This window comes from Telopea speciosissima, chromosome 6 (assembly GCF_018873765.1).
Source record: "Telopea speciosissima isolate NSW1024214 ecotype Mountain lineage chromosome 6, Tspe_v1, whole genome shotgun sequence".
Lineage (NCBI taxonomy): Eukaryota > Viridiplantae > Streptophyta > Magnoliopsida > Proteales > Proteaceae > Telopea > Telopea speciosissima.
The window spans coordinates 66,685,188-66,713,182 of record NC_057921.1 but is presented as its reverse complement, the minus strand read 5'-3'; the positions used below and the strand labels follow the sequence as shown (position 1 = coordinate 66,713,182).

At 39.6% G+C, this 27,995-nt stretch overlaps 2 protein-coding genes and 1 long non-coding RNA gene across 3 annotated transcripts; 2 read left to right on the top strand and 1 right to left on the bottom strand.

The window, feature by feature from the left end:
* Positions 1-633: 633 nt before the first annotated feature.
* LOC122664042 (laccase-6) lies at positions 634-4,196 on the top strand. The gene is made up of 6 exons (XM_043859725.1): positions 634-1,023; positions 1,141-1,292; positions 1,506-1,750; positions 1,973-2,101; positions 3,001-3,942; positions 4,047-4,196. Exons 1-6 carry the CDS (start codon positions 895-897, stop codon positions 4,175-4,177), a joined length of 1,728 nt encoding a protein of 575 aa, XP_043715660.1. The 5' UTR covers positions 634-894; the 3' UTR covers positions 4,178-4,196.
* Positions 2,599-26,265, bottom strand: LOC122664041 (vegetative incompatibility protein HET-E-1-like). Its single transcript, XM_043859724.1, has 9 exons — positions 26,162-26,265; positions 24,553-25,752; positions 24,380-24,470; positions 24,038-24,195; positions 23,892-23,943; positions 18,730-18,800; positions 18,521-18,614; positions 17,232-18,316; positions 2,599-2,608 (listed from the first exon to the last, which is right to left on the bottom strand). The coding sequence occupies exons 2-8, from the start codon at positions 25,723-25,725 to the stop codon at positions 17,697-17,699; spliced, it is 2,259 nt and encodes a 752-aa protein (XP_043715659.1). The 5' UTR covers positions 25,726-25,752; positions 26,162-26,265; the 3' UTR covers positions 2,599-2,608; positions 17,232-17,696.
* Positions 11,964-23,092, top strand: LOC122664045. The gene is made up of 4 exons (XR_006333272.1): positions 11,964-12,112; positions 12,649-12,838; positions 19,936-19,940; positions 23,083-23,092. It is a non-coding gene; the product is annotated as an uncharacterized LOC122664045 (long non-coding RNA).
* Positions 26,266-27,995: the final 1,730 nt, after the last annotated feature.

The window sequence follows — 27,995 nt, the reverse complement described above, 5'->3', positions numbered from 1 at the left end:
GGACAACAAAACTTCATTTCTAAGAAAGTTTCTCATGATCCTTTTTCTATTTCTCTCTCTCTCTCTCCTTTCATTCTCTTCTTTGAGGAGTAGAGGAGGTAATGATATATGAGCGTACTTCAGTATAACCCTCGCCAATGACCGAGTAAAGTGGTATAGTCTCGACGATTGTTAAAAGTTCAGATTGGATGAGCTTCCTTCCACATAGAAGTCAATTGTTTTGATTCGTAATAGAGAAGAGTGGATTACTGTATCACTTATACGTAGGGTGTTTGCTGTGAGCCAAAAGTGGGAGGAGGCGTTGGTTGCGTTGTGGGGGGAGGGTGGGGTTGGAAGGAGGAGTTAAGGGAGCAGGTGGGTTCAAGTTCTCAGTCTAACGATATAATTGCATGGGGTAAGTGTTAACAGGTTGTGAACCAAACATAGAAAGGAAGGGGAGAGAGAGAGAGAGAGAGAATATTGCATGGAGTTAAGTGTTAAAAGGTTGTGAAGCAAACATAGAAAGGGAAAATGTGTGTGTGTGTGTGTGAGAGAGAGAGAGAGAGAGAGAGAGAGAGAGAGAGAGAGAGAGACAGGATGGGGGTGGGGGTAGGGGGTGGTTAAATATGATTATTATTATTATTATTTGGGATCAAACACATATGAATTGTAAAACTCACGCCCCCAACACCATATTATCACGAATCCATGTTAGTGAATCATGAAAGCTGACAAACATGATACAACTGGACTAACCCTCTTTCCTTTTCTTCACTCTCCCCCTCTCTCTACAACTATTTCAAAGGCTTCATTTCTTCAGCTTCATAATCCTATTAAAAAGCCCCTCCTCCCTTCTCAACTTTCTCATTCCTTCCACTTGAACTCTCTCTCTCTCTCTCTCTTTCCAAAAGAGTAATGGCGAATTTGGTTGCTTTATTTCTCCTCTGCTTAGCCTTCATATCCAATGCTTATACTCTTCATGCTATAGCAAAACAATGGCCTCTGCGAAGTTCTACCATTACTACACGGTTCTATGACTTCAAGGTTTCTCACTCTCTCTCTGTTTCTGGTTTGTGTCCTCTTTTTTTTTGTTTTATCTATATAAGTGTTGTCTACGTAACTCATGAAGTTTTATTTTTGTGTATTAAATATTACTCATAGGTACAAACAAAGAGAATTACAAAGCTATGTGAGAGCAAAGACATCGTCACTATTAATGGGATGTTCCCAGGACCTGTGGTTTACGCCCAAGAAGACGATAGACTGATAGTCAATGTCACTAATGAGACACCCCACAATGTTACCATCCACTGGTAATTTAAGTGTAAAAACTTCAAAAGTGTCTCTTACTTAATTAATATTTACTCTTTCATGATTCATGCATTATGGCTCATTCATTCATACTAACACCATAGGGAATTGGGATGAGTAGTAAGAGTTTATAACTTAATTCTCTCTCTCTCTCTCTCTCTCTCCCTCTCTCCCTCTCCAATAAAACCAATAATGACCATCTTCATTTTTTTCAGGCATGGAGTCCGGCAGAGGCTGTCTTGCTGGTTCGATGGACCAGCGTACATAACACAGTGCCCAATCCAAGGAGGGCAAAGCTTCACCTATGAGTTCACTCTGGGACAACAGAAGGGTACTTTGTTTTGGCATGCTCACACCTCTTGGCTCCGAGCAACCGTCTATGGCGCCATCGTCGTCTATCCCAAAACCGGCATCCCTTACCCCTTTAAACATCCTTATGAGGAGCACATTGTCATACTAGGTAATCCAATTTATATGTTTTCTTTAGCTTAATTCTGATTAATATACAGTACTGTAACTAAAGAGAAGTGGTAGTTCACTGGTTCTTGTTGATACCTACTTGGCTTGCGAAATTATTACTTGTTATAATAACCTTTGCCATTCATGTAAAGCTCTTCAATTTCAAGTTAATTTAAAGTTGCCCTTTTTGATATAATGGCTAAAAATGAATTTTTCTTGGCAGGGGAGCATTGGATGAGGGATGTAATACCCATGGAGAAGGAGGTTCTAGCGAGCGGTGGAGGTCCTCCTCCAGCGGATGCTTTCCTTATCAATGGCCACCCTGGTCCCAATTACAATTGCTCCGCTAATGGTAATAACTGGCCTAGTACTACTCAAATTAAATTATATTGACCAACCCTTCTTAGCTGCAATGTAAATTAAGAAGGGTTTTTCCTATTGACATTCCTTAAGGTATTAAATAATTTGTAACCTTATTTTTTTTTTCTTTTAGTATGAACAAAATGTTTTGTGCACGGTCAAATACGGACCGTGGGATGAGAGAATGGTGGGTTGAAATGATGACCAACCCCCCCTCCCACCACCACTAATTCAACATATCATAAACCACGCCCTTATACCGCCGTGCATGAAAACCGCACACTTTACTATAATAAACTTTTCTTTTTCAACGAAGGTAAATCCTATAATTTCACTTATGTAATTGAAAAATATGCATAAAAATGACATCTTTTGATAATCACATAATAATAAGTTCTTTTTAAATTATTTTGAAACGTTCTTTTTATCCCTTTAATTAAAAAACTTTTGGGAATAAGACAAAGGACAATCAAATGAATGTTTCAAGTTCTAATTATACCTATAGAGATGTCATTTAGACAATCAAAATGTTCATCGGCCAGGTAGAGGTCTTGCAAGTTCATCGTGTCATGGATTTTGTTCTTGATTATTTCTTTAAAAATTTACATTTCCTTTTGAAACAAAAAAGAAAAGCAAATTCAACTTCAATGATGCAGATTGCAGAGCTTTATTTGATTAAAATCATGGTGTTCAAGGGGAAGCAAGATAAAAGTAAAGAAGACTATTGATGATGGAATAGACACAGTGTCCTCCATAGTCATTAGCTAGCCAAAGACATTAGATCACCCAGCCAAAGTATCCATTCATATGATTTTTTTTCCCCTTCTTTTTTTTTCTCTGTATCAAAACAGAATTTTTTTTTTTAATATCATTTCCATAAATCTATTTCAGATGTGTATAAGATTGATGTTGTCCAAGGGAAGACATACTTATTGAGGATTATAAACGCAGCCTTGAACATGGAACACTTCTTTGCCATTGCTAACCACAAGCTAACCATTGTTGAAGCTGATGCTGAGTACACAAAGCCCTTCACGGTTGATCGCCTGATGATTGCGCCGGGACAGACGATGAATGTGCTCGTCACCGCTGATCAACCCAATGGCAGATACTCTATGGCCATGGGAGCCTACATGTCTGCTCGGAATATCACCTTCTTGAATGTGTCAGCCATAGCTTACTTCCAGTACACAAATGCAGCAGTTAATAGCTTAGCTATATCAGCTAAGCTTCCTAGTTTCACTGATGACCTTGCTGTCAAGACAATAATGGATGGTCTCAGGAGCCTAAACCCAGTTGCTGTCCCTTTGGATATAGACACTGACCTCTTCTTCACCATTGGACTAAATATCCAAAAATGCAAATCACCAGAACCCAGTAAGAATTGCAAAGCCACCAATGGTGGGGTCTTGGCAGCTTCCATGAACAATATCTCTTTTGTTATGCCCAATATCTCACTTCTGCAAGCCTATTACAACAAGATTAATGGTTACTTCAGTGAGGATTTCCCTGATGTGCCCCTTAATTCATATGATTATGTTAATGGGGCACCTAATAATATTCCTAATAACACCCAGTCATTGGTTGGGACTAAGACTAAGGTCCTTGAATATGGATCCAAGGTGCAACTCATCTTGCAGGACACAGGGACAGTAAGTACTGAGAACCACCCCATTCATCTCCATGGATATAGCTTTTATGTTGTGGGCTATGGGAGTGGCAACTACAATCCTCACTCAGTGAAGCTCAACCTGGTTGATCCACCATACATGAATACAGTAGCAGTTCCAGTGGGTGGATGGGCTGCAATAAGATTTGTTGCAGACAATCCGGGTAAGCCTTTGGGGTTTTCTTGGCCTTAGAAATTACTGTTTTGAAACCTACAATTAGCAGATCATATGTGTTGGATAACAATATATTTCTATTTGTTTCTGTAGGGGTCTGGTTCATGCACTGTCACCTAGAGATTCATACTTCTTGGGGTCTAGCCATGGCTTTTATAGTGAAGAATGGACAAGGGGATATGGAGACCCTTCCTCATCCCCCAGATGATACACCCAATTGCTAAAGATGCCTCTAATCAGATCAAGACCACCCCCCCCCCCTTTTTTTTGGGTGTAAAAGTGCTTAAACTGGTAGGAGAGAAAGGGGGAAAAAACATATAACAATTTTTCTTTTCTTTTTTTTTTTTGGGGGGGGGGGGGGGGTGTTGGTGTTGAAATTCCTTAGAGTTCTGGTGAATTGGCTTGGTTTATGTTAGCGGCTCTTGGAGCAATGACTGGATACAGAATGGGAAATACTTACACAGAAAAATATTTTAGATTAAAACATGAAAAAAGTGGTAACAAACATATCCTTCTCTAGTTCTTTGGTTTATTCATCTCCAAATCTCCCCCCCCCCCCCCTCCAACAATAGTTTGTGTCATCCCTGTTTTTTTTTCACTCTGGTTTATTCATTCCCTATTTGCGTTCCAAGCATATCATCCCTTTCTCTTTCTCATATGAAATGACTTTGCTGTCTTTCAATGCATGATACCGTTTTGACACAGCTGGTTGGTATGCTCATCTATATGAATTGCTTAGAGAAACCTCTCCCAAACTTTTAAATGGTCAATTGGTTATACCCACTGGGAAAAATTGTTGTCGCACTCTCTAGTCTCCCCTCATCTTTGAGACTTATCCACGGTTATTAGGGTTAAGGGTAAAAAAAAATATACAGGGGAAGAGTTCTCTGGAAGCGTGGCCCTCACACTAGTGCAAGGACAAATGGGAGTATCCATGAAAACATTACCGGGTGGGATTTCTGCCTTCTATTGGGGGTGGGCTAATCATTTTGCCCCCATCATGTGTCTGAGGCAAAAGTTACGCTCTCGAACTGTCATTTTTTCCAAAATAAAAGAGAGATCACAAAACAAGTATTTAATTAATTTTTGTTTTTTACTTATTTATTTAGCTAAGTAAGAAACCTTGTGATTGGGGCCTGGGGGTGGACTATGTACCCAAGCTTGTCACTGACCTTTTATTTGAATTACAAGGAAAGGTGATGTGGTCATCCATCTAATGAACTTTTCAGCTGGATCCACATGGTAATTTTGTCATACAACTCCATCTTATGGTTCACATGTGTTTGACTTTTTGATTCATTGTAGAGCAAATAATGATTGCTGTCTGGGGTCATAGCCTCTGCCAGCCCCTCGCATTATATCTCTCTAATTGAACCAATATTGGAGACCCCTATTGGTTGCTTCTTGCCCATGTAGCCTTCGCTACCGGACAGCAAACAACCTCCTAGAAAATGCTAGAGGGTTTTTTTTTTTTTGTTTTTTGATGAAGATCCAAAAACTTTATATATTAAACATTATGGACATATACATGTTTATCAACGTTTTTATATTGCCCGGCTTTTGCTAGATATATGGTTAGTTGTATACATTCAGTATCTTTACAATAAAAGCTTATATTAGAAGCATTATCTACGATAAACAGGAGGTCTCTAAGAAGTTCCCATGGCCACGGTTTTTTGGTTGGGGATGGCAAAACCTCGGTGATTAGATGATTGGAGCACCACACTTCCTTAATATTCAACCCCATGCTCTTGGCACATATTAAGCCCTTTTTAATACTAATGAGATCCGGTTCCAAAACGTTCTTAGGAGTTACTTGTCCTGCTTCAAAAAACAACATGCACCCGTCTAATATTATTATAAAGGCCCAGCCTGCTAAGGTTAGTTCAGAACTATTGTATCTGCACATATTAACACAGGAAAATTAATCACAGGGAAACTGTTAGAAAATTGGGAAAAATAATCATCCGGAGAAGAAGGAAGTACAACTAGAGGGTATTTTTAGTCACTGACTTTCAATACTGTTTCTTTTTTAAACTGTGAATTGCTCAAGACCTTCTATGATGCAATTTCTCTCTTCTCATAATCTCTCGTAGTCTCTCTCCTCCATGACAACTACTTTGACCCACACGATGAAACCGATCAATGCCCATTCATTGGTGTGACATGAAACCCCTTCCCACTAAAGCATCATGGGAAACCTCTTCCCACATGTATGATATATATGTAGAGGGAGAGGGCTCCCCACACTGTCAATGTAGAATGGATCTCCAGACCATACAAATCATGGTGCGAGATATGGTTTTGTCAATATATAGAGACCCACATGATTAAAAAGGAGAGAGTATCAGTGCAAATCCACATTGTTAGAATGTGAGATAGTGTGGGAAAGAATCTCCACGTTGAAATTAATACGGGATGAAGATCCCCAGGCCGAAAATGTGGGGATTCTTTCCTATTCACTGACATCTAACAATGTAAGTTCTGACTAATACTCTCTCTCTCTCCTCCCTGAACATTTAAGTCTCTTATTTAGACAACCATTTTCCACGCCGTGATTGATGCATGCAAGAATATCCTTGGAATGTAGAATCCATGGGAACAAAAATTCGCTAGACCCACCGAAAAGGGGATGAATGGCAACTATCTATTTGGATTTTTTTCCTACTCTGCTTCGTGCCCATCACCGTTTGCTTGTCAAAGCTTAAGATTGAGACCGGACCGATAATAGGCCGATAAGGAACCGTTAAAAGAAATCAATAATAGACCAAAACCGATTGAATCAATAGCTATCAGTTACAATTGACTTTTGTATACTAAATACCTTATTAGTCTAGTTTCGATCTTGCCCCGATTATACCCCCGAAAAAGAAAAAGATCGAAATCAGGCCGAACCAATCGTTTGACATCCCAACCTTGAGGGTTGAAACTGATGCACAATTATTCATTCATATAATTAAGCACCAAAACATTTGAATTACCATTGTCCATTAGTATTTGCTAGGGTCTCTATCTCTCAAGGACCAGAGAGACAGAGGAGGGTCAGCTAATATAGTGTTATGTAAGTAAATTGCTAATCCCCAAAGTATGGAAAAGGAAAGGAAAGGGAAGGAAGGGACTGGCAAGTAGGAATTTTAGTTAGTTGGTCACGGGTTTTCATGTATCTGATGGTCTATGGTCCAATATGATTTTAGCAACTTATACCAAAATAGAAATTCTAATTAAGTTGGGTAATTATACACCGTTCATTGATTAAGGAATCAATGCATACTTAACACATGGTAGCGTGTAAAAAAAAAACATTGACGTGCTGCACTGGCTGATTATAATTAAGTTTGATTTTAGTAACCATCAAATCAAGGTCAAAATGACAAAATTAGAAAAATATCACAATTGGTCCATTCCAAGGTCTCACTATTTTGTTTTTTAGTTTTTTTTTTTTTAAGTATCACTATTAGTTTTTTGATGCGTGTAATCTAATCCAGCACAAGTGAGATTTGAAGGTCTTTTGGTGTTCCTGAATTGGCAAGTAGGGATGTAAATGGATAATCGAATTCATGTTTGATTCATGTTGTTCACTTGTATGACTTGTATCTATTTAAGGGAACTCGTATTTGAAAATTTTGTTTTTAGAAACTATCCAAGAAAACTAATCAGATGCAAATACATGTGCTTCAATTTTGTTGCGCCAAGAAATCATCGAGCGGTTCTGCGAGTGCTGTCACGTGCAAGTGGACCAAGGGGTCAACAGAGAGAACCAGTGTGGTTCCGGCCTGGGGCTCTCTGATGTCAAAGTTAGATCTCCTGAGCAAATAGATGAATAGTGATTATTCAATATGAGTTTAGATGTCCCCCTGAGGGTGGTGTATCTTTTCTTTTATAGTAGTGTATGGCGGTGTGGAGAGTCCCAGTTTGATGGCGAATGTACCGTTGAGTGGATAAAGGCCTTGGGTAGTAGGGCTCTATCCTGATTGGTCATCTCCCTGAGGGAGGGAGTGTCCTGATGGTATCAAAATCCTTGGCGGATAGATACTCGCGTGTGGTGATAATGTCATTGGTGCTTGAATCCGTCTGAGTGACGTGATTTCTAAGCGGTGGCTCAGAGTCCTGGTGGTGGCATAAGTCTGCAGTGACACGATTGGGTCCTAGATGAGCGGCCTCAGTGTCCGTGTACATCACGTCTGCGTCCACGATGCCGCGCCTGGGTGTGAGGCCATGCCTGGGTGAGGCCGGCGCCTAGGTGAGAGGCTGCGCCTAGGTGAGAGGCCGCGCTTGGGTGTGAGGCCACGCCTGGGTGAGGCCGCGCCTGGGTGAGGCAGCGCCTGGGTGAGGCCGGAGCCTGGGTGCAGGTCGCGCCCGGGTGGGACCCCCGATTGGTTCTCCTTGGTTCTGGAGCGGGTCACTTTGTGACACATGGCAGCCGCTGACTGGTTCGGTGAATCTTGGATGTATCAAATTTCAAACCGGATAATTATCCGGTCTGCTTAATCCCTCTAATAAAAATTTAATTAAATAATAATATTTGGGATAGGAATTGATGCATAGGAATTTTAGTACATCGATGATTCGTCAAATCAAGGGGTGCATTTTGGTAATTTCAACCCCCTATTGTCTCCATCACACACTATATATAACATTTTGCCATAATAATTTGTGATACTAAAATACCCTTATGATCAATTCATGATATATTAAAAATAATTAAACAATAAATTAAATGAAAAAAAACAGATTCAGAAGGACATGTATATAATTTCATATATGACATTTCAACATCAACCTTAATGGGGTAATGAATTCAGCCTTTTACCTTCTTATCTTCTTGAATTTTTATCTTTTCCAGTTCTCCATCAATCAACATAGACAGTAACGGACCTTTATCCGCTGCTATGTGCATCGTGTGGTGCAGCAGCGGCCATGCTGCACCGCACGATGCACACAGCAGCGTTTCAGTTACAGCAACAGATAAAAATTCGACCATAACACCATAGCACTGCTCTCTGTAGACTCTCAGGAATCTCCATTAGAAATGTAAATGGATAATCTAAAATCCGTATTTGATTCATGTTCATATTCATTTAAAGGAATCCGTATTCAAAAAATTGGTTGACAAAAACTAAATCCATTAGAAAACTAATCAAACGTTTCGAATTGAGAAACTTTGCAGAAAGAGTACTTATTATTCATCAAAGGAAATCCGACCCCTCATAAACAAGAGAAACTTGGGTCGTTTTCCCAACATTTATTGAGATACTAATTACAAGAGCCAACCAGTCCTGTCTGGCAGTCTAAGTGGTGAAATTCTCTGATGCACAAGCCTTTTTCTCTCTCTAAAATGTTCTCTGTGGGGGTGGGGTCTGGGGGAAGCAGGCCATGCCAGACACAATGGGGCAAAATGATCGCCCCACTCACCATGAAAGATAGAAATTTTGTTTCCCAACATGCCATTGTATGCACTCTCATTGACTACGGCACGAACGTGGCCCTGTGCTCCCCCACAGAATACGCTCCCATAAGAGCCATGGTGATTGCATATTACCATGAGAGAATAGCTGGATTTGTTCTCACTCAGTTGTCACCAGTACTAGTATGCTGGCAAGGCAACACAATGTGACAAAGTATAGTTGGCTTTAATATTCATGTGTGGGTTCTTAAATGCGGAACGGGGACATTGCTGTGCGCCTACATCATTCTCCACTCCTCCATCAACTCTATAATCGATCCTTAGATACAAAAAAAGGAAATTTCTTGGGTTTTTTTAGGTGTGAATCGATCAGATTGGATTGACCCCAAAAGGATTGGTGTGCATCGTTTATAGGAGAAGCTTTTCTTATGGTGAAATTTACTGATCACCGGAGCAAATACAACCTCCTTAAGCAAGTGCACGGATCTTGTCCTTGTACAAGTACTGTCCAAGGTCCTCCAGGCCATTCACATTAGTAACTTATGAAGCTACTTCTTTTGCTACACCTTTAGAAATAGTTGATAGAATAATTCAAGCGGAACACTTATGGAGATCAATGAGCAAACAATAAATTACAGGAGTGTTCTTGGCATATCTGGATCCATGGTTGTGGAAGCCGAATTCTTGAAGATCTCTGTCGCACACGAACTGCGTTGGTCTGGTCTACCCTCGTCCACTCAACTTTAGATTTTCTTAGGTTAATCACTTAATGGACCAGTGACAACTATTTATAGTGGTGAGGGTAGGAACCAACCATGCATAGAAACTAGGGTTTTCTTCCCATTAAGGAAACAATATCTTATGACCACATATAGTAACTGGACTCATACCATTAAGGCAATTCTCATCAACACAACTAAATCGATTTTGTTAAAATAAAGTGGGACTATGCCAACCCACCTTATGAAAATCCTACAACAGTAACTTGCTAGAGCCAAATAGATTTAATGATAATAAATGAAAACCACATCTATTGTTCACTTTTCTTAGAGTGCACCAAAGAGGAAGAGCTTAACAGCCCTAGCGGACTGTCGAATCAGACCTCACACATACGATATTTAAGTTTATCGATCCCAAAAAAATAGTAAAATTAACAATCCTTGTACACTATGAGAGATAGACATACATTGAGCGACAATTTATGGGGTTGTATTGATTTGGCTAGAGTGGGGATTTTTGTCCCTTCCAGGCTCCAATTCCACCAGTGCCTGTAATAAGGGGAGCGTAATGACCACCGTACCCTTACCCGAACACTCTGCTCGAGTGGGATCCACTCCCCTTATTACAGGCATTGGGAAACCAAGCTGGGCAGGGAAGTGGAGGAGAGACTTTTCCCTGGAGTGGTGAGTAAGAGATGAAAATCGAATTTTTTTATTTTTTTTTTTCTTCTTCTCGTTCTTCTCCTTTCATAGTAATATTGTAATTATATATTCCCGTTTGACTATTGAAGACACAACCGTGTACGTACACTTTAGACATGTAACCTTTTGCCATGTAAACATGATTGAACACAATTTTATTTTGGGTTCCACCCTATCAAGATTGATTTCTAGATTGTGGAAACTATATGCCATCAACTTTATGTCTTGTCCATAGAAAACCAAAACAAAAAACCACAAGTAAATGTAGGTACAAACTTAAGCTTCTTCTACTTCTGACATATAATACAATGAGAAAAAGGAGCAAGGTAATTTGGCAATGGCAATGTCCCTAATCCCTACACTAGTGTAGTTGTAGTAGTTAATAGTTAAACACTTATACGTACACCTGCTAATTACAGCATTATATAAAATAAAATAAAAAAAAAAAAAAATTGCAGCTTTAATGGCAAATTGGCAACTCGAGAAGAGAAGGTGAGCACGTGATCGACTTCCAAATCTTCCTAAAGCGCTCCAAAAGTTTGAACTTTCTTCGTTCCACTTCTTAGTTCTGTCTCTTTGACTTTGTCAGACCCATAAAGATTCAGCAAAGGAATCTAACTTAACCTCATCTTCCTCCACCTCTTTCTCCTCTTCTTCTTCTTCTTCTTCCTTTTTCTGTTCTTCTTTCTTTAATAGTTGCAGATACTCCTCATACAGCCTCTCGAACATGTTCTCCCTTGTGGGCAGTTCATGAGATTCACATCCAACATCATAACCAACAAGAACACCACAGCAATCACCACCATCGTTGAGACCAGATGATGACCATGGGAAATCCACAATTTCTGTTCCAACAACTCCATTAATGTCACCTTCAATTACTCCATTATGACTACCAGACTCGAAACTATTGTTTCTTGTCATCGAGACAGATGTGACCCGGATGGGTTTTGGGAGATGGATCTTCGTCTCTGTTTCACAATTCCCTCTGCCCAGCTTCTTGTTCTGTTCTTGTTTCTTGCATGTGCCATTAATATTATTATTGTTTTTGGGCTTTCTCTTTCTGGGTTCCCTTGGTCCGGATTTCTTTTCAAGTTGGGTTCCCGTTCCCTGGTTCTTGATGAGCCTTTTGCTGAGATGGGTGTTCCAGTAGTTTTTAACCTCGTTATCGGTTCGACCAGGCAATCTTCCTGCAATCAGAGACCATCGATTACCCAGAAGTGAATGGAGTCTGATGATAAGGTCTTCCTCATCTGGGCTGATATTCCCTCTTTTGATATCAGGTCTCAAGTAATTCATCCATCTTAATCTGCAACTCTTTCCACATCTAAGGAGTCCTTAGGTGCACAACCCAATAATATATGCCCCAATTTAAGAAATGACAAGGAAACAAAACAATAAGTTAGATTTTAATTTGATTTGTCTCTGAATATGAAGCAAATATAATATGAGATCTTTAAGTATTCAATCCAAAATCTCGAACTATTGGGTGGAGTGACTCCGAAAATGTATCAGGGGACAGAAAGTCCCAAGGGTAACCAAAATGGGATTATTCACGTGTGTATCGAGGACAAAACTGTGCACATGTGCAAGACTGGAGAAAACTCGCTCTGATACCATGTAGAAAAAATGCGTCAATGCAGTTTCTACTTGTAACCAACATTGGCAAACAACAGAGGAATGATTTGAGCAACACATGGGAATTGTATTGGGAGAGAGTGTGTGTGTGTGTGCGTTTGGTGGGTCAACTCAAGATTATTGAGGAGGTAGCAAGGAAAAGAAACCATATATGATAACAAAGTTGAAGTTTATAAAGAAGAGAAATGAATCAAAAATGATAGGGGACTTGAAAATAAGGAAATCATCAAAGATACCTGCTTTTTTAGGAAGAGATCTCCAGTGACCTTCACCATGAGCTTGGATATAGAGAGTGAGCAATGTGTCCTCTCTTGCAGTCCATGGACCTCTGTGTAAACCCACTTTTGAACAACAAGGAGCTCTTCCCATCTCTCTCTCTCTTTCGTCTCTTCTCGATCGATCTCTGGATTCTTATTTAATTAGTCCAAATTAATGAGAATGAGAGAAGAGGAGAAGCAGACGAACAGAGAGGGAGAGAGATGCTCAAATATTGAGTACAACAATTCCACAACCTTATGTCTCCTTATAAACCATATAAGCGTTCACATAAGTTGTCCATGAAATTACGTAAAATTGGAATCTTTTTTTTATTTTTTTATTTTCACCTCCAATGGTTATTTGGGCAAATAGATCTATGGCCTCAGAAAGCTGATGCCCAACGACCCTTCTCCACCATCTGCCCTTCCTCTCTCTCTCTCTCCTTCTCCTTCCTTCCTTCCTTCCTTCGGTCCTTCCTGAGTCTTCTTATAAATTCAAAAGCCCTTTTAATCCAATAAATAAATGATTTAATAAGTCCTCTAAGAGTGCATCCAATTATTGCTTGCACGCCTTATATTCGGCTCTCCTTCGACCGTGGCGAGGATCCATCTCAGCAAAAATAGGGGTGTTGGGTCATTTCACAGGCGGGCTCTCCTATGAACTGACCAAACACCAGAAAATGTCTCCTCTAGTTCCCTACCCAGCCCAGGTCCCCAGTTCCTCTAATAGGGGGAGGTGGATCCCACCCGAGCAGAGTGTTTGGGCAAGGGTAGGGTGGTCATTCCAGCCCCCCTTTCAGAGGAATTGAGCTGGACAGGAAACTGGAGGTGATAAAGATCCCCAAACATCGAATCTTTATCGTCTCCATTTATCTATCCCTCCATTTCCTCCATTTCATCTCATAGGGGGGCAAAAATGACCACCCTACCCCCTGCCCTAACACATTGCCCGGGTGGGGTCCAGTCTCCCCCTATTAGATGAAATGGAGGAAATGGAGGGGCAGATAAATGGAGATGATAATTTTCCCCCAAACACCCCCTGTTTTTGTTGGGCTGGATCCCCCAGCTCCCGCCACAGCTAAAGGAGAGTCAGGTCCAAGGGCTTGGATGCTTTGGCACCCAATCGTTCTATTAAGGAATCAAAATATCAAAAACACCCTTGAAATAAATATCCGTATGAGCATGAGGATTTTGTATCTTTGTTTATATTTTAAAGGAGAAGGAACGCTACCCGGTCGTGCTTCTCGGCGCAAAATGATCATCCTGACCCCATGAAAAGGCAAGGGTGTGCCGATCATTTTGCGTCTGATTGCGTCTCAACATAGGTACACACCCAAACGTACGACCAGGTGTCGTTCTTTTCCATAGTTTAAATACTAACATCACAAAAATCTTAATGGAGGGACATTACAAGCTACTGAATTAAATATCGGTATGAGATGGTTCCGTATCCTTGGACGTCCTGTATTCGATGAAACGGTTCTTATTAAGGATAAATTTATTCAAAATAATAAAATTTTTTAATTGAAGTTGAAAGTAAAACCATCTAATACGGACACGATAAGATATGACTAATTTTTTATTTGTATCCATATGGGTACCGATGGAGACCGATATGGATCTTGGCACCGATATTATAACCATGATTTTTTATTTTTATTTTTATTTTTTTTTGGACTATCCTACTCAAGGGCCCATAGGCTAACTACAAGCTAAGGGGAAGGCTAAGACAAGCCCACAATCGACAACTAGGGGGGGGAGGGAGAGAAATGTGCCTTTTTTTGGCACAATATGCAATCCAGGAGAATCGATCCCTTGACCTCCTGGGGGACATGCACCAACTTGCAATGCCACCAACCAATTGAGCTAACAATTGTTTGCTTATAACCATGATTACAACAGCCAATCAGTTACTAATTTTTTTTTTTTCTTCCAATCCCCTATGTAACTTAACGGGGTACATTATTATTTCATGACGATTAAATGATGACTTGTATCCTTTGTCCCTTTTTTGGGTTTTCAAAATACTCTTTTTTGCATGCACATGGAATGGAACACATGTTATCACCTACCTGTGCCTGTACATAAATCTTACACATACAGGTAGGTGATGGTGATCCAATTTGGCTCTCCTCCAGCCGTGGCAGAGACGGAAGCTGGAGGGTCTAACCGTCTAGCCCAGCAAAACAAAGGGGGTTTTGATCATTTCACAGGTGGGAGTGAAACCCAAGTGAGACCACTGTAAAATGACTATACCCCCTGTTTTTGCTGGGCTGGACCCTCCAGATCAGCTTTATTATGAAGGCTACAGTGACCATAGCAAAACTTGTGTATTTTCTATGCATTCGTACAAGGACAAATACTGTGCCAATACCGAATCAGTGATACACTACAGACAATGGGTAAAAATGTAAAATACTAAGAAACCCATTTTTAAAGGAGAATCATTGGTAAATTTGTCCAATATGTTAAATCCATCCCAATACTGATCTGATACCTATGTTAAATCCTTGCCAATACCAATCTGATACCATATCGGTTTTCTAGTTAACTGATACCCGTTCCAATACATTGTATTCATTTTGATATAACCATATAAATTTCAAACCTAACAAAAAGAAACTGTTGTTGTAATTATTACTTAACATGATTGTATAATCCATTTAAATTTGTTACCATATTTAATAATGATTTTTTTAGATGTAATTTTTATTTTACTTCTCAAACAGTCAAACCCAAGAGATTTGAATGCAAAATAAAATAAAATTTAATGGTCAAATATGAAATGAATGGACTTAATGATACAACCACATGGAAGTTTTAAGAGATTTCACTTCCCATCCCTTTGATTTCCTTTGCAACCAACGCCAAAGGGAGCCCAAAGAGCAAGTTTCGAACAAAGAAAACAATATAATAAACCAATTCGAAACAATAGCCACAACAACTAGAATGGTCAATCATATTTTCACCTATCTTTTGGGTGAAGGGATTCCAAAAAAACCAACGATTCCTTGCGTGATTAGTTAAAAAACGAAGATTCTGTAAAACGAGACCCTAATGCCAATCCGCATCATCATGCCCTATACCATTCTACCATTTATCATAAAAACAGAGTGTCCTCGTATGGAAATCAACACACAAGAAAAAACTTTTCTCCTTTCTTTTATGGAAAAAGTTTTTGTAGTGCAGCAGGTCTATAGAGTTTCTCTAGATTTTCGCACAAATACCTAGCTACCATATGGCAGATTGGGTAGGACTTCGTGAATCGGTGAACCCAAAGGCCCCTTGCTCTCACAGTCAAGTTCCAGCCAAACACTGTTGGCCAAAAACAAGTTTAAAAAAATAAGTGAAAAATGATAGTTTCTCTGTAAAGAAAATGACTGAAAATACAAGGGAATATAGCAAATACTTGGAGATGAATGAGGATGTTGAGAAGCTAGAAAAATAAAAGAAGAAATGGACAAATTGAAGTTAATTCATAAATAGATACACATTAATTTGAAAAAAAATCATTTAAGATAGTATGGAAATGTGCATCAGGTACTTTTGAATGCTCTGGTTAGGTGTGGACTAAATATGATTCAAATTAAAAAGAATGGGTAGACCTAAAATGGCTCTAGGAGAAGTAAGAAAAAGACATGCATAGCTTAGATAGAGTTGAGACTTCCACAAGCACGAATGAAAAGAAGGATCTTCTGTGTCTGCAACTAGAAGAAAATATACAAACACACACCCAACAAGTTTCCATATCATAAATTCTTTCATGTAACAAAAATGAGGCTAATGGACACACAAATCAATGGCACCATCCTAAAACGAAATCCCAATCATACTTGTATCATACTGGGTACAAAAATGCAACAATCAACATGAAGTTGCAAACCTGTATATTGTTAGAAGACCACACATCGTGGAGGATCATTCAAACATCTTTTCCAGAGTTTGTGGAGAATTTTCTTTCACAAGTCAAATTACAGCAACGTACATATAAATATATAATTACTAGATCTTTTTCTTTTTTGGGTAAGGTTGTATGTATTAAATCATGCCATCAAGCGATGGACACTTGTACTCAAATACCATCCAATAAAAGGGAAGAGAAGAAATAAAAAAGAACAAAATGAACTACAAGTGAGCTTGATTAGAGAGAGAGAGAGAGAGAGAATGGGAACTACCAGTGCAGTGTAGGGCGGCCTTTCAGGTTGAGCCAATGGTGGGTCCGCTGGACCACTCAGACTAAGAGCAACAGGCAGCACTGTACAAGAGAACTACTTTGGAATGGGTTTCCCAGAGTTTGATTATCTATGTAATCCAGACAAGGCGACCCACACTGACCATCAGAACTCCATTCACTTTTTCTATGGAGACCCCACTAGGCCACTCGGGTGTGCTACTGCTACCACCATGAGACTGATCCAAAAGGAGTAATTCCAAATTTTGAAGAACCATTCAGACCAGAGAACATTATCATGAAAGGTGCATGTCCTCAACTATATGTCGCATCAATGATCAGCACTCTCCAATACTCCACGGGCCCGAATGGTAATTAATCATGCACAGAGATTATCTCGAATGCCCTTCCACATTGGCCCTCCCTCCATTTCCTTCAGGTAGCCACCACCTCCAACAAACAAATAAAAGAATCGTATAATAAACTGGATTTCCAACCCAGAAGAAAAAAACCTGGCCTCTTCTTGTCACCAGGCCCTGACTACAACCACGGATACGTAATAAGGGTATGGTATAACATATATGTAAGGGCCCAAACAGAGAACCCTAGTTTCTCAAAACATCTTTACACTGCACAAGGAACCTGCTGAGGCCAAGAAAATTTAGTCTTCAGCCCACTCACCAAACACCATATCACAACTTGACGAGGCAGGCATAAGCAAAACATATCACTTCTTTCTTGGGCTGAGCAATCGGAATATCTGCAGGATCCAATATCAGGAAAAGGGACAGCAACATATGTTGAAATGACCCCAGTGAGACTCTCCAAAAGCCATCCTGAGGCTATACTGTTTCAAATACGAACCGGCAATCCATAATTGAGGAATGATCGGATACGTCCATCCCAACCTGCTGTTACAATAACCAAACTCCATGCATGAGAACTGAGCAAGTTCTGGCAGGAAGTCTTTAGAAACTTGTACTGGGATTTACGCACTGTTGCTGACACAGACAGTAAGCCTGATGCAGGAAGCTTCTCCTCGGGCCATGTAGCAGAGCCCTTTGGCAAAGCCTCCAAGAAGAATCCATGGCTCAGAGAGAAACAATCAGGTGAAGAAGCGTCAGAAATTCTTGGCAAGACATTTTGCAAATTCTTGTCCAACTGGCAATGCATCCATCCATTTGCTGTCTCACTAGCTGGTGGATCCCCAATTTTTTTAGGGGATGGACGAGTGTCAGATACAGTGGAACTAACGGCAGGCCCACATCTCAAGCCACACCAAGGTACAGCGATTGATGCATTGTCAGAGAAGAAGCGCTCGCAAGACGAAATGCTTTTCGCCTGGGAGGGCACAGGTCCATCTTGGGTATTGTAATTCCAGACATACACATTAGAATCCTCACTTAAAGAGATTACATGCTTCCCATCTGCAGTAAAAGATGCAGGCATCTGACTCCCTGCATTCCAAAGGCCTGTAAATTGGAAATGCGAAAATACTTTATATTCAAGCTACAAATGACTGAATTATGACAAAGTAAAAGAAAAAAGTAGCTTGAAAATTCAATTGCAGGCTGCAACTTGGACCAGCATTGCAGGATATAGTTAAGGATCCCCCCAAAAAAAAAATTATATGGTAACTCGATAAATTCTACAAGAAAATGGGACTGAATGTTTACCCCTGAATTTGCAGACGACATCAACTCCATCAAGAATTCGGACATGTGAATCGGCAGAGGTGACAATTACTTTGCTAGGATCACTTGGGGAGAACTAAAAAGCCAAAAAAGCACCACAAAATTACATGCTTGCTAAGATGCCTAAACAAACAAGACAGTAAGGCAAAAACAAGAGAAGGGGAAATGTGAAAAAAGGGAGGGATGGCTACCTGAAAGCCAGTGATCCTCTTTTTCTTTTTACCTAGTAAACATATTTGATCATCCAGTTGCAGACAATTACCTGACCCATACAAAATGCAAATCAGTAGTTGTTGAGCTGTGAAATTTTCTCATAATCTGAAATAAAAAAATCAACTGGTAGCCATCAAAACAACTAGAGGGGGAGGGAATCCAGCTACACTACGGATATTTGGCCTTGTTCTTTTCAATGGCCAGTTTGCAGAACTACCCTCAACATGGAAAAGATAAAGCGTGCTATTAATCCTATCACAGAGACTTAGTGAGCTTCAACGAAAGGTGAAAACAGAGGCTTTCAAATCCTGCAACTCTTCCATGCAATACTTTATATCAATTAAGATGATTCACCAGCATCAATATTAGTTTGCCATTCATAAGAAAGCATTGCCAGGACTCAATGTTTTTTATGATGTTATATTACCCAAAAAAACAAAGAGAAAAAGTGAAGTAAATACATAAATAGAATAATAAAATATGGTATTGTTAGTCAAGCATCAGGCTTTATCAATAAACAAATCAAGACAAGTAAAAACTATTTCTACGGAGTGACAGTTAAAATTGTCATCACACAGGTTAGTTTATTTTATGTAGTTAATCAATTTCACCTCTGTATAAATGACTACTTCAAGCACCAAAGCCTGATTCAAACTTGGACTATGTGATGCAACCTAGGGTTTTGCAAACGCTAATTTGATCAACTAGGGCCACTCGAACAGTAGAGAAATTTTAAAAAGAAGAGATTACGGCAAAACCAACATATAATGATCCCAGTGGCAAAACTGTAAATATGACAATGCAAACCAGCACCAGGTGTAAATGCCAAAAAAATTTACAGAGGACTTTTCTGGAATGTTTAAGTTTAACACTAGGCAAACCAGAACATATTTCAGAATAGGAGAGCTTTTCAGGAATTAACATATAATCAGTCAAGTGTAAATGTGAAAGTTCTATCTTCAACCTCCACATAGATGACAGTACCCTGTTCAAATCAATAGAACTTCTTCTGTGTTCATCCAAATCACATGAAATCTGTAACTAAAAGGCTAATCTGAGACACTCTTAAATGCTATCAGTTACAGATCAAATCAACAGCTAGTAAAAAGACTAGAGTTCATCAAACCAGTCCTGGGGGGAATGGAAAGTTGCAGGTCTGCCAACTAGCTTGCTATTCACAGCAGAGATGGTGTTTCAAGATGGGACTCTAGGTTGAGAGTCGCCCTGGTGTTGGATGCCAAACCCCAAAATCTCAAGCTGATCCATGGAGTATCAGCTGAGTTCTAACAAAGTCTCCCAAACCACAGCAACCCTCCCGCACAGAAAACAGTAGCCACATAAATAACCAGCAAGGTAATAGGAGTAGACCCGTTTCCGCCGCATAACAAAGCAAGAAGACTTGGATTAGCAGGGAATTACTATAAAAATCCGGGCCACGACCCTGGGATTTCCACAAAAGTTTTACTCCAAACTCAATTTCATTCAATTAACCAGAACAGGATGACCTTCACTGCTAAGTCATCGGTATTTAAAAAGAGAACAAGAAATCTCAATATCCTTAGCTACCATGACTGTCCATCTAAATTTGGAAACAAGCTATTGTAAATTCAAGACTCTCTAAACTAACACAAGAAAACATAAAATAAAAGCCCCAAATCCATTCTAACCAAGCATAACCCTCTAAAATCAAGGTCCAAGCACGTTTCTGGCAAAGCCAAGCCTTCAAAGGGGTGGAATGTATAAACCCCTTGTAGCCTCTTAGCCATGACATCCCTTTGTGTGCCTGCATCACTACGACGTAGCAAAAATGCATGGAAAATACAAAGATACTAGCACTGCACTTTGTGCTTCAGAGCCTACCTATTTTAAAGATGGACCTAAGTGCTACACTAATAAATGCCCATTCAACAGAGTATAAGAATGCCTAGCTAAGTCACCTAGTGGCCCCGGTTCACTTGGCCACAACAAGAATGGTCATAGTTGTCAAGGCAGCAAGGCGACCCAAGGCAGTGGAGGGATGCCTAAACGCTTAGGCGACAAGGCGCCCAAGTGTTATTTTTTATTTCCCCTCTTTTCTAACATTATTTAGTATGCTACAATATATACCTTATATCATCAAAATTTAACATTAAGACACATCAAGTCATCAAAAATCAACATTAAGCCATATTGAGCCATCAAAAATCAACATTAAGCTACATCAAGTCATCAAAATCAATATTAAGTCACATCAAGCCATCAAAAATCAACATAGAACTTGAAGACTCCATAACTGAAGAAGCAAGCTATTGGAAGTTTGAAACAATCAAAACATTTGGTTTATACTGAATTAGTCATTGTCATGGTATACCTAGTCTCACACTTGGTTTATATTGTTCTTAAAAAATATGATCTTATCTATAAGTAATTAAACCACTCCCGATTTAGAGAAATGTTCTTGTCCTCTAAGAAGTTACTAGTCAAATGATTTTATTTTTACATGAGACTTTTAGTATTAAGTAGAGCACAAACCAACTTTCCAACAAATCCAATATTGCTTAAATCTGATTTATATTGAAGGAATTATGTTCCGGTCAAACCTTATTTGGTGTGCACGAATGCTATCAAAATCGCTATGAATGAAAAATTTTGTTTTAGATATCACAACAAATGAATATTTTACCGCTCTTTTGGTTTTTAGCAATGTTTTACCATATTAAGATTTATGGAATTTTTAGATTTGAGAAAAACCTTAGCATTAGAAATTGAAATTTTCATTTACTGTCGAAAATCCATTTTTTGTTCTTGAATTGGGGGTTGACTTTTTATCCTTTTGGAATTTGATTTTTTAACTATTTTTATTGGATTCAAATAGAGGGGTATTTATTGATTTATGAATAATATCTTCACTAAATGAAAACATTTACTTAAATGATATTTGGCATAAATAAGGGCCAAACTTGGTTTGATACCACTAAGCCGACAGTCGCCTAAACCCCAAAGAATCCGCCTGGACGCCTAAGCAACGCCTAGGAGACACCTTGACAACTATGGAAATGATTTTATGAATGCATGGTGGAGGACCGGTTAGGAAAAGAGGGGAAGCTGGGAAGAATCAGAGTTCCAGGGGGAGAGAGAGAGAAGAAATCACATAAGAGGAAGGATGAGGGAAGAAAACTCGCACACAGCCTGCAGGCTACTCAAACCACAAACTCAATTCATTCTTCAAATATGTCTCCAATGATGGGGAATTACATCATATATAAAGAGAAATAAAAGACTCCTAAAAATAAAGACCAACTCTCTAACTAGGAAACTAAGAACAATTGGGAGACCAAATATCTAAGGAAATAAAATAAAGTAAAAAAGACATTATATCCCCAAATAACATAAATTCCTAAAATCCTACTGGACTCCAAAAACTCAAATTGGACCCGGTTCATCTCCATCTGGATACCCAATTAGGTTTGGGTCGGTCCAAGGTAGTGTATCTATATCAATTTCCCCGGTGTTGAGAAAAACTCGTGGACGAGTTTTGTAAAATGAGAGAATCAGTACCACTCGATCAATATCCACAAACATCGGCTTTGATGGGGCGATGATCTAGCACATCTCATTATCAACCGTCACGATCTTTTGATGGGCATTAGCAAACGACGTCTCTTCGATAGGAATTTGATCATGGGGTTTCACAACTGAAAATGAAGTTTAAAAGGAATACTTATCAATTTGGGGGAGTTTGAGCTGTGTTCGAAATTCGCAAAGGTGAGGGCTGTGATGGCACCGTCTAATGTTGTGAGGAAGGAGGGAAAGTCGATCCACTGGAACTTCGACGGAAGGTGGACAACTCACAGTGGGAGCTTGAGACCAGGTTTGTGCTCTTTTGTTTTGCTTCTCCTCTTCTGTCTGTCACTCTCCCCTTCACTTTCTTTTTTTTTAATGTTCACTCGGTAGAATCCAAGAAGGGGGGATTGCTTCACAAAAGGGGGGAAAAGGAAGGCGGTGGAAATCAAACCGATGGGCTGGAGTAGGGTTGCTGCGGGAAGGGGATGGGGTTTCTGTGGTTCGAGTTTTTTTTCGCGGTCATAGTGAGGGGAAAACAAAGGGAGAAGGGAATACTATTTGGAGTCAGGAGGGTTAGGGAGATGGAAAATGATAACGCAGGGTTTTTTTTTTTAACTGCTGATATCGGCAGTACAGTAACAGGGAAAAAATAATGGAGAAGAAAAGGAAGGAAGAAAAACAGACCGGGAAGGAGGAAGATGGGATCCTTTGGCTCTGACACCATAAGTTGGTGGAGGACCGGTTAGGAGAAGATGGGAAGCTGGGAGGAATCATAGTTTCAAGGGGAGAGAGAAGAAGGGCGGGGAGAAGAAAACTCGCACACCGCCCACAGGCTACTCAAACCACAAACTCAATTCATTCTTCAAATCTGTCTCCAATGATGGGGAATTACATCTTATATAAAGAGAAATAAAAACTCCTAAAAATATAGACCAACTCTCTAACTAGGAAACTAAGAACAATTGGGAAACCAAATATCCTACGTAGCTAAGAAAATAAAATAAAGTTAAAAGACATTATTTCCCCAAATAACATAAATTCCTACAATCCTACTAGACTCCAAAAACTCAAACTGGACCTGGTTCATCTCCATCTGGATACCCAATTGAGTTTGGGTCGGTCCAAGGTAGTGTATCTACATCAATGCAGGAAGGGAAAAGGATATAAATCAGCATTTCCAGCACAAGTCTCAAAACAGGTATTGACCTGACTTTCAACACCATGGTATTTAATAATAGCCTCACCAAACTAATCTTTTTTGTAGTCCTCTAGATAATTCAAACTTCTAATATTCATAAAGCTATTACAGTGAGCATCAAAACAGCATGCCATGAATATCTATAAGATAAATAATACCAAACACAATGACAACTAATACACCTGAAAACTGTCAAAAGAGTACAATACATAGACATGTCATCTATACAACATTTGGTGCCAATTTGAACACAAATATTCCAGCCCGAGAACTAAACAATCCAAGCATAAAATATTATATGGGTAACACAGGTCTAGTAGATGTCCAGAAGAGAATCTCAAGATGTAATGGATAGATTTTGCTGAAGAAAGGAAGCTGTTGAGGTGCAGGTCCACATACCTGATGCATCATAGAAGCGACAATTACCAGTCAGGGATCCAACAATCCCACCCTGCACAATTCAATTACAGATATTATTTACCCTAAACTCCCAAGATCCTGAAGTGACATCTCATTCAAACAAGATAACATAGAAACCAACAAACCTGTCCATCCGGCCGGTAACACACAGCAGTGACTATTTCTCTTACATCAGTCCAATCAACGACTTGACAACCAGGAATTTCCCAGATCCGGACTTTTCCATCTATCGAGCCACTAATGAAGTAATTATCGTTCACAGGGTTGAACTGAATACATGTTACTGCAGAACAACAAACAGATCAATTGGAGGTACTTATAAATTAACAAGGCAGACAAGATCAAGCCCATCACTCGGTGGAAACTAAACTGCAATGTCACTAAACAAATACTAATGAAAGAGAAATCATCATCGTCTTAATTATTATTATTATTATCATTAGTGTCATATAATTATGGATGCATACCATAATTATTATGGAAGAAGACCCTGAGGCATCCATCAAATCCCACACGCCACAATCGGACAGTTTTATCCACGGAGGATGAAAGTAGATACTGCACAATTTAAATAGGAAGAGGAATATGAATAGATCCAGAAAGGCACCCTAAGATTTTGCTGCTTCTGATAAACACTAACCTTGTCCTTTGACCATGACAGATCCAAGACCTCACCACTGTGCCCATGATACTCATGAAGTGGTTTTTCAGATAGCCGGAAGACCTTTGGCGGTAAGATGACACAGACTGAGTCCGAAGTTTTTCTCAGAGTCTTGAAGTTACACGGTTTCTCTTTATCCGCAAAAAGGGGAACCAGCTCAGAAGAATGATTAATAGTAAAGTATACAAAGGAGGGATCAATATCCAGAATACCATCTTCACTTGATCTCTCAGCCTCTATTACCTGCCAAATACGCACAACCCCATCCTCACCAGCACTTGCCAGACACTGCCCATCAAGACTGAACTTCATTGTCAATATTGAACCCTCGTGAGCAGATATCTCTTGTCCCCTATAAAGGGCAGAGAGCTCCTTGGACCGTTTCCTATAAGGGCGAACCCTGACCTTCTGAACTCTACGCCCCAAAGCTGTGTTAGAGTAGTGGCACAGGGAATCACCAGCATCCCCTTGCCTACATACAATGCAACACAAGAGCCTCCTTAACCACCCCCTCTTTACTCTTTTTGCCTTATCCACTGAATTGCTTGCTTCTACAACTTCTCTCCGCATAAATTGCTGCACCAGAGGAGATAACCAGAGAGTTTTCTCAAACTCTTCCAGTGTAACCAGACGATTCGAACCGACTTGACGGAGGCGGCTGAGCATCCCATCCTGTCCTAATTCATCCACAACAAACTCTGTCCCATCATCTAAGTTTTTTATTCTACAAACAAAATTCTCAGCCGAGACGCCATCTTCTGAAAAATTTGGAGCATCATTGGACCAGAAAGAAAAGGAAGAGCGACTTGATGAAAACCCATTTTCAAAATCAGAACTTCTGAGCACAGACCCACTGTTCTCTGTGATTCTCTCGGTTTCCACTTCTTGGACAAGGGAACCAACTCGGGAATCATCAGCTGTGGTGCCATCTAAATTTAAACCCATCCATTTCAGAAATTTATTCCGGCGCTCACGAATGCTTTCTGGGATCTTCACCCAGACCTCGTATTGGAAACTACCCGAGACCCAATTTACCGGCCCGGAACTGGACTCAAAACTCTGCCGGTGATCCGATCCCGAGTCGGACAAGGATGCGAGCTCCTCCCGGGATTCGAAGAATCGATCCTCTTCCTCTTCACTGCAACTCCCCATGATTCTTCAAGTTCAACCCATGAAGACCTACTCAAGAGAGAACTATTTTAAATCCTTAGCCAATGTCCAAAATTGAGCATAAGCCCAAAACAGAAGGAAAAAGGAAAAATTAAAAAATAAATAAATAAATAAGGAAGATCGGGCCCATTGAAAATGGTAACTGGCAACGGAGAAAATCACACTTCGGGGAGGGGAAGAAAAAGAAATAGAGAAATTTCACAAAACCCTAAGTTGTAAGAAGTCATCGATTTCCAGCAAAACTAAGTCAGCGCAGATCAAAGTACAAACAAGAACAAAGGAGTATAACGCGATAAAATTTTCATAGCACAGCACGGGAATAAATGAATGAGAACAGGAGAATTCTCCATCAAACAACTAAAATTTTGAAAAGATAAGAGACAGAGAACCAACAAAAGTGAAATTTGGGCTCGCCCACCTGGTTTCCATGAAATCTCCGTCAAATCCAAAAAAACCATTCATCCATGGGGACCTATCTTTCTTGTCTGTGTGCCCTTCTCTCGAAGAACCAAGGAAGAAGAGTAGACAACAATTTTTTTTTTGTAATGAATTCGCCAAAAATGGAGGAAGAAGGGATAGCCCAAGAAACGAGATTTCGGGAGGAGAATAGGAGATTGTCTGTGCGTGCGCAATCCACTTTCTCCCACTCCGTAACGCCTAAAATCCCAAATCTCGTCCAATCACAGTTCTCTTGTTCACACTTCGCAGAACTACTCCTCTTTTATAACTTGTTTCACCAATGCCGCGTTTGTTTGCATTTGGAAAACTAATGTAAATTTTATGGGAGAAGTACACGCTGCCAGTACATACTCCCTTCCCTTTCACTCTCTTCTTCCTAATAATGAGAATAGGGAAGTAGTTTTCTGTCGGCGAATGTGTCTCCCATGAGTGTCTCTCTCCTCCTCAAAATAAAGAGGCATAAATGTCTTTTTCATAAGGGAAATAGAGATAGACCCATGGGAGTACTGGCATAGGCTACACTCTTAGACAGAGTTCTATTTTCCATGAGAATAATAGGTTATCTAGTGCTACTAGGGGCATGGATTTAAAAAATGGTATCGAATTGAGCTGATCGGACAACTCATGTCTAAATGTCTAATACCTTGTATTGGTGAAACAGTTCTAATTGGTAGTAAATTTGTCTAAAAAATAAATTTTTAAGTGAAATTTGGGGCACAACTATCCGATTCAGCCGGATACGGTCAATCTAATCTGTATTAACATCGGTATCCGCCTAGGGAAGATCGCACACACTCTCTCTCTCTCTCTCTCTCTCTCTCTCTCATTCACACACACAAAGACCTTGCTACCCTCCTATGTATGAAATTGTTTTATCACACCTCATTGGTGGGTTCCTCTATGTCGTTTGCTCAGAAAACCTTCACCCTATAACAATATACGTGGGACTCATCAAATATACTTTTTCCTTTATAGCTATTGGCTTAGTATGTGAGATGCTAATATTCCTTTATAGCTATTGGCTTAGTATGTGAGATGCTAATATAAACTAACAATGTGTATATACCTCACCCAAAATTTATTTATGTGTATTGGATTTTGTCCAGTGTACACATCCAACCACAACAAAATCACAAAAAGACAAATTGTATTAATAATTTTTTTGGGGGGTTAATTGTATTAAGAACTTAACCATCATGTTTAGCAACGATGCACATCATCACTTATGTAGAAATAGAGTAAACACCTCCCCTAGTGCGAATGATAGTCAAAATAAATATTACGCGATAGATTCCTATTTGATCGATAGAGTTTGCATCAACGCAGGGGCCAATAAGAACGTGTGAAAAAATATTTAATTCAATGGAATTTTCTAGTTCACTAAGGTTGAATGGTAATTTTACGCAATCACGTGTCTAGGCATAGGAACCACGTGACGTATTAGCGCTATTTTTTCCATAAATAAAAGTCTATCATGTGGAATAGTAATGTGGCAAGTTTAGTCAATGGACACGAGAGATCTTAATACATGTTAAACTTTTGTCATCCACTTAAGATGCAGCGCTTATAATCATTTTATGTTTATTTGGCAAGAATTAAGAGTAATAAATGGGAGAAAAAATGTATATGGACAAAAGAACTTTCTCCCAAAGCTTTTATCGTGTCATGGAAAAAATCTTCTCTCACCTATGGTGAAGAGTAGAGCCACTAAATGTAGGTCATCATTACTCCTTTCCTACATGTTGAAGGTCCAAAATACCCTTCAGCGTTCCCTCACACCCAACCAAACACAA

What these genes read in the sequence shown, in the direction of transcription:
- LOC122664042 (XM_043859725.1), top strand. Translation starts at nt 895, where the DNA reads ATGGCGAATTTGGTTGCTTTATTTCTCCTCTGCTTAGCCTTCATATCC. An exon ending in GGAGCACATTGTCATACTAG is followed by an intron (nt 1,751 to 1,972) that starts GTAATCCAATTT and finishes TTTTCTTGGCAG; the next exon opens with GGGAGCATTGGATGAGGGAT. An exon ending in TTACAATTGCTCCGCTAATG is followed by an intron (nt 2,102 to 3,000) that starts GTAATAACTGGC and finishes AATCTATTTCAG; the next exon opens with ATGTGTATAAGATTGATGTT.
- LOC122664041 (XM_043859724.1), bottom strand. Translation starts at nt 25,725, where the DNA reads ATGGGGAGTTGCAGTGAAGAGGAAGAGGATCGATTCTTCGAATCCCGG. An exon ending in TGTCATGGTCAAAGGACAAG is followed by an intron (nt 24,471 to 24,552) that starts GTTAGTGTTTAT and finishes TAAATTGTGCAG; the next exon opens with TATCTACTTTCATCCTCCGT. An exon ending in AGAGGATCACTGGCTTTCAG is followed by an intron (nt 18,615 to 18,729) that starts GTAGCCATCCCT and finishes TTGGCTTTTTAG; the next exon opens with TTCTCCCCAAGTGATCCTAG.